This window comes from Sinocyclocheilus anshuiensis, unplaced genomic scaffold, assembly GCF_001515605.1.
Source record: "Sinocyclocheilus anshuiensis isolate Anshui unplaced genomic scaffold, SAMN03320099.WGS_v1.1 scaffold1009, whole genome shotgun sequence".
NCBI classification, from domain to species: Eukaryota; Metazoa; Chordata; class Actinopteri; order Cypriniformes; family Cyprinidae; genus Sinocyclocheilus; species Sinocyclocheilus anshuiensis.
Genome location: NW_015555761.1, coordinates 409,510 through 416,185, shown reverse-complemented (window position 1 = coordinate 416,185; position 6,676 = coordinate 409,510). Strand labels below are relative to the sequence as shown.

Here is a 6,676-nt window from a genome sequence, read left to right as displayed (position 1 = left end):
AAATTCCTCGTATGTGTAAACATACCTGGCAATAAAGCTCATTCTGATTCTGATTCTGATTCTAAAGGAGATCCAACTAGATAAGAGTGTGCAACTTTTTTTTTTAGAGCAGTTTTTTTCAGGCAGTGTCTACTCCAGCACATCCCAAAGACTTTCAGTTGTCACGATTGCCTACTGTGAGGAGCGAGGAACAAGGAGACGTGGAGTAAACTTAAACAACAGTCTTTAATAATCCTTAGAAGGGGTAACACATGGCAGGCAGGAACACACACACGTAGCACAACTCCAATACATATAAGACCCAACAATGAAACATGGGGCAGACTGCACCCTAAATACTACTCTAAATGAGGGAACGACAGGTGAGGGGAATCAACTAATAACGAGACAACGAGGACAGGAACAGGAACGACCAAATATGGGCACATGAGGGAGAAAACACACACAAAACAGGTCCATAATCCTGACATATCGCCCCCTCCCGGAAGGCGCGTGCTCGCACCGTAGCTACAACATGGGGAGGGATGGGTGGGAACTTGGGAGGAGGCTCAGGAGGAGGACGGACACCCGGGAGGGTGTTAGAGATGTTAGAGAATGTTAACAAATGTTAGAGAATCAACAAGATCTTACATGTTGAATCAGAGCCACTCCTGAGAAACCATTCCACAGAGTCCTATCTCAGTCAACAGATAACACACTTATATATGCTACTAATTAACAATTAACAGAGAAGACCAATTAGGAACTGCCACACTTTGCCCAATAGTATCCCGGAATAGACTCAGGGTCGTCACACCTCCCACTCCAAAAGGAGGTTATCTAAAGAACCGACAAAGTAAAACAAGGAAAACATATACACAAGCAAAACAACCATTTAAATATATAATAACATTGTAGTTTACAATAATATTAATACTCATCTCCACAAATCCCACTCCATTTCACTCCCAGACTCATGGGCCCTAGGACATCGGAGAGAAAACTAGAGAGAGAGAGGGAGAGAAAGAGAAAAAAGGAAGAAAACAAAGCAACAAAACAAAACTGAAGAAAAGAGAGAGGAGATAGAGAAGATATCTTCTCTATCTCCTCTCTCTTTCTTCAGTTTTGTTTTGTTGCTTTGTTGCTTCTCCAACACTACGGAGATATCTTACAGCTGCGAGAGAGCATCAGCAATTAGGTTGTCTTTGCCATGAATGTGTTTAATCTGTAGGTGGAAGGGCTGTAAAACAAGGCTCCGCTTCATGATTCTTTGATTCTTGCCACGCATTCGATCCAAGAAAGTCAGTGGATTATGGTCGGTGTAAACAATGATAGGACCACAGACTGAACTGAAATAGACCTCAAAATGTTGAATGGCTAAGACCAGGGCTAAAGTCTCTTTTTCCACCATAGAATACGCTTGCTGATGACGATTTAATTTTTTTGAAAAACAACTGACTGGATGTTCGATTCCCTTAGCATCTACTTGAAAAAGAACAGCGCCAGCGCCGTAAGCACTAGCATCAACAACAAGTAAGAAAGGTCTTTCAAAATTAGGTGCCGTCAACACAGGAGCATTGGCCAAAAGAGACTTTGCGTTATCAAAGGCACACTGACACTGTTGTGACCATTCAAAAGGTCTCTTCGGGCTCAATAAATCTGTTAAACAAGTTTCATGATTTTAATTAATTAGACATGTTTTTTGTTAAAATTTAATATAATCATCCAGAAAAAAAGAAAAAAAAAAACTGAATCCAGAAAAATTAAAATGGAAAAAAAAGATTTTGGAAAAAATAAAACTTAGGCTAATTTGGGAAAAATAAAACGGATTTAATAGGGCCCTACAAATATTATGCATCTGAAGCTATAATTTTAATACTAAGCATCAGTGCATATTATATAGGGCCTATTTTAATTTTTTTAAATGGCGCTCACTCGTTTTTGTGAAAGACCCAAGAAGGACCATGCACAGTCACTTTCCACACAGGCACACTTCATGTTTGGTTGAAATAATCCTTAAGCATGTAAATTTAGGATTTTGGGGGATTAAAAAAAGGAGTGAATGGATTTTTATCATTGTAGGGTGGTTGTGTCCACACACTGCTAAGATACATTTATATGCAAACACCATGCAAAAGTGAATTTTGCATCCAATGTCTACTTTAAAATTTAAATACAATCTTAATTCATGTGATGAAGGATTTCGAAAGTCTGACAGTAATCAGTGTTGAGTACTACTGTAAGGTTTACCCTGCCTGGTTTACATGTTTAAAAATGATAAACAGTTGAAAACATTAAAAATGTAGAAAAGTAATCAAAAAGTAATCAAATGTAATCAGTTACATTACTTTAATAAAGTAATTGAAAAGTTACACTACTTATTACATTTTAAGTAGGGTAACTTGTAATCTGTAACCTATTACATTTCCAAAGTAACCTTCCCAACACTGGAATTAAGTATGTTTTTATTGACATGCAAAAGTGTCAGTGCTCAACAGTTATTAACTTAATACATTAATGAATGACAATTGACATTGAACATGAATAAATACATTAAGAAGTAAAACACAAAATAAGAACAAAAAATAGATGTGATGAAGACCAAGTTTCAGTGAAACAATCATAATCCAATCCATATGATGCCTTTAAGTCCATCATTTTGGTGTGATTAAGTGGCGATTTTTCTCTGCAGATGATGAGGTTGTGGGATGTAATACATCTGAAATACACAATTGAGTTTAGAGTTACAGTGTGTCCATGTGTTTATGTAAAAACAATTATGTTTATGAACGCCACAAGCAAAAATGGACAGTATGTGAGCCCTTCATAATCCTAAAAGAAAAAAGTGATATAAAGTCATGGGATAGTTTTTATATTATTATATTTTGTGACTGGGTATGTTTATACATAAACCCAAGTAATAATTAAAAAAAATCTAACAATATGAATTATAAATTCATTGTCTCTTTTACTTAGTGGAGAAGATGAGAGAAGATTCCACAGCTTAGCAGAGCTGCACACACTTATATGTTCCCTAAAACTGAAAACTTTCCTTTTGCTTGGAAACCAGTTACATTTTTAAAGTAACATTTTTATTTAAATTTAAGAATGAAATCATTTACCTGTTGAGAGTGTGTTAACAGTCTGTAGTTGGATCACTGAGCTCCAGAAAATCAGTAATGAGATGCTTTGACAGTTACAGATTTGAAAAACAAAAGGGTGGGAATAAAGAACCCTAAACTCTAACACAAAGAACCATTTCAGCATAAAAGGGTTCTTCAGAATGCTATGGTTCTAAATAAAACCATTACTGCATGTAAAGAACCTTTAAAGAACCATCTTTTTTTAGAGTGTAGACCTCCGTTATCGAGAAAAAAGCCAGGAAATTTCAGTTTTGACAATATGGGACCTTTAACAGTATTACCTGGATGATTGATTGCAGTCTGTGTACATAAGCATTGCTATTTCATAAAAAAAATAACATGTAAGGTTTTATATTAATTAAACTGACAATTCAACATTACAGAGAGTAACAATTATTAAATGTTATGTGAAATTAATTTTGGATTTTGGATAAATATAATTTATTCATCATATTATGTGGACATAAAATGCTGTCCTTTACTTTTCCTTCACTCACTGAGATGGAACTGTGTCCTTTCCAGACTCACAATGTGAAAGAGGCAGCTGTCTAGACATGCCGACCTTATCCTTTGAATAGTAATGACCTGTCAGACAGACAACTCAGGAATAAAAATTCATCTTACGCAGCTGCCTAATCTAGACTCACATAAATTCATCTTCCTTTATATTCGTTTACACCAGATGTGTCAGGTTCTCACAAGGCCTTTGTTATATTACACATGCACTCCACCATTAATAGTCTCACATTCATCAAGGTATTAGGCTTTTTCTCCATATTTTTAGTCATTCTGCAAACTCAACATGTCTGCCCTTTGGTTATTTAAATGTCTGTCTTCTGCAGTTTTTGTGGTGCATTTATTCAGGTTTTTTTTTCCATTCTTACTCATTTTAACTACCTTCTGCTTCATTCTGCTGTTTTGCCTTATTGGTCCTTGTTGGCTTCATTTGGCTGTTTGTATTACACTTCTTAACTCTGCTAAAGATTTAAATGAGTTTTGATTTTACTAAGTGCATTCAACTGCTGAATTCAAACTAAGGTGGTCTACAATACCTGGAGAGCACGTCCATTGATTGCAATGGTAGCTGTTGGCACTAGAATCCTGGAAGTACAGTATGTAATTTAAAATGTCATTTTTGCTCATGGAACCACAGAACAAAAGAACATACACATAACATACACAGTCCCAGATCCTTCCAAACTTCTCACCGTCAGAACCAACATATTACAAAGATTTGTTGTTTCCAAAAATCATAGTTTCAACAAACATTTGCAAACTGCATCTCAAACGTGTGTGGCTAGAACTACAGCTCTTGACCTGTGGTTAGAAGCATGTGGTCAGTGCTGTTTTTGAAGAGTGCTTTGTGTAAGGGAACCCCAGAATATGATGTAGGTGTCACAGCTTGGTTGCAAATGTTGAATAAAATGTGCTAGATCTATTCACAGGGAGTGAAGGTTTGTTAAAACCTTCATAGTCCAAATGAGATGGAAGGTTTGGGGCTCTGGAGGAGGATGTAGAGCAGGGATACAGGTCAGACGGGGCCAGGAATGAGTCAAAGGCAGGATAAACTAGGGAAAAGACAGAGGCAGGATCAGCTATGGCAGAGAACGTGGCGGGAGAAGCCGTGGTGGAACCCTAGTCCCAAGATGAAAGCAAAGGAGGGAGGAGAAAGGGCGAAAGCTTGGCTGGCAGAACCACGGCGACAAGTGAATGAGACAGAGCCAATGGTGGTGGCTGGACCGGGTGACGCTGAAGGTCCTGAAGGCCAGGGCAGAGCCACAGCAAAAAGTGGCATCTCAGAGTTGTTGAGAAAGCTGCTGACTGAATGAAATGCATAAAGTAAAGTGTACATATCTATCTGTCTGTCTGTCTATCTGTCTATCAATCTATCTCTCTATCTGTCTATCTGTCTATCTGCATTTATTTTATTTATTCTGCGTGTAGCTTACTAATATGTAAGAAAGAATTGAGTCATGCCTGATTTCTCCAATAACTCATTCATCTCTTCTTTAGAAACCCTCACGTGGTTTTCCCTCATTTTGACCCAGAGAGGATTTTCCTTTTCCTGAAAATGCCAGGAGAAAAAAATACTATTTATTACCCATTCTTTTCAATTTTTTTCTTTTCACTTGTTAGATTTAGGCTATTTCATTTTCTAAATCCTGTTCTGAACCTGATTTTCAGCTAAATAAGCATTGTAACAATCTGAAATTATTTGTACTTTTTCATATTATTGTTTGAGTTGAATTACTGAAATAAATTAACTTTTCCACGACATTCTAATTTATTGAGATGCACCTGTAGTGTGTAACCATAAAATTGTACTAAATGCATTTTAAAATAAGAAAGAAATTATATAAATATAAATGTGTAAATAAGAATTATGCAAATACACTGTAAAAACCTACAGCAAGATAAAAAAAAATAAAAAAAATTTTTCAATCTAGAAAATGCATACTGGATGTGTTATGTCAGTTAAACAGTTACAACAGATCACCATTTGTGCAGGTTCTTATTTCACACTACTGATATAAATACTCTCATCAACCTTTTCTTTAGGACTCAAAGGTCAAACTGCATTTAAAAGTACAGTCTTCTTGAAGCCAGGTGCAGGGTCTAAAAGGTCTAAAGTTCATCAATTTTGGCTAGAGTCCCCCAAGCCACATTTACCTTTGTAGCATCCCTAGCAAGATAGCGTCTGCTGCATGACAGTATGTCACCAGACGCAGATAAGAGATGCTAACTCCTGCTGACTCTCTCTCTCTAACCCCCCAGATTGGTGACTGTTTTGTACACAGACATAAAGTCACACACTTTTCATAGTCCTTCAAGCCACATATACAAATTCCGGCAGCCTCCCTGGGGACTCCCTAATAAGACTATTTGACCTCTCTTTCTCATTTTCCCACCTATCATGGGATGAGTTCATTGACATGTGGTTTTATTTATTTATTTTTTATCCTCAGGAGATGTTCACACCTGAATGTAAATTCAAGGAGTCCGTGTTTGAGAACTACTACGTTATCTACTCATCCACCATGTACCGTCAACAGGAGTCGGGTCGAGCCTGGTTCCTGGGCCTCACCAAGGAGGGTCAGGTCATGAAAGGCAACCGTGTGAAGAAAACCAAACCCTCTTCACACTTTGTACCAAGACCCATTGAAGGTAATTGTATTTATTTATTTATTTATTTACTTACATTTAAAAGTGCATTCAGTTGTTTGCCTCATGTGTCAGATCAGGACACATTTGATCACATTTAACCCTTTAACCCACCCCAGCACAAAAAATTCATAATCAAATTGCTAAGCAACCCCTGAATGGAATAACTGTCACGATGCACACACCTGGGACAAATTAAACATGGGAAAGGAACACCTGGGGAGCAAGACACAGACAAAACATGGAACAGAGTCTGACATAACACCCCCCTCCGGAAGGCCTGTCCTCACGCCATATAACATCCAATGGGGAGGGGTGCTGGGCACTCTGGAGGTCCCTCAGGACAGACATGGGACAGTGGGCCTCCAGAGCGGTACCCGTTCGGGGGGCCA

General features: G+C 37.7%; 1 protein-coding gene across 1 annotated transcript in view; it reads left to right on the top strand.

The window, feature by feature from the left end:
* Positions 1–6,676, top strand: part of fgf12a (fibroblast growth factor 12a) — a 70,651-nt gene that overhangs the window by 43,454 nt on the left and 20,521 nt on the right. Inside the window, exon 5 of the mRNA XM_016467838.1 lies at positions 6,089–6,287. Coding sequence (XP_016323324.1) covers positions 6,089–6,287 — 199 coding nt within the window. The remainder of the gene's footprint in view (positions 1–6,088; positions 6,288–6,676) is intronic.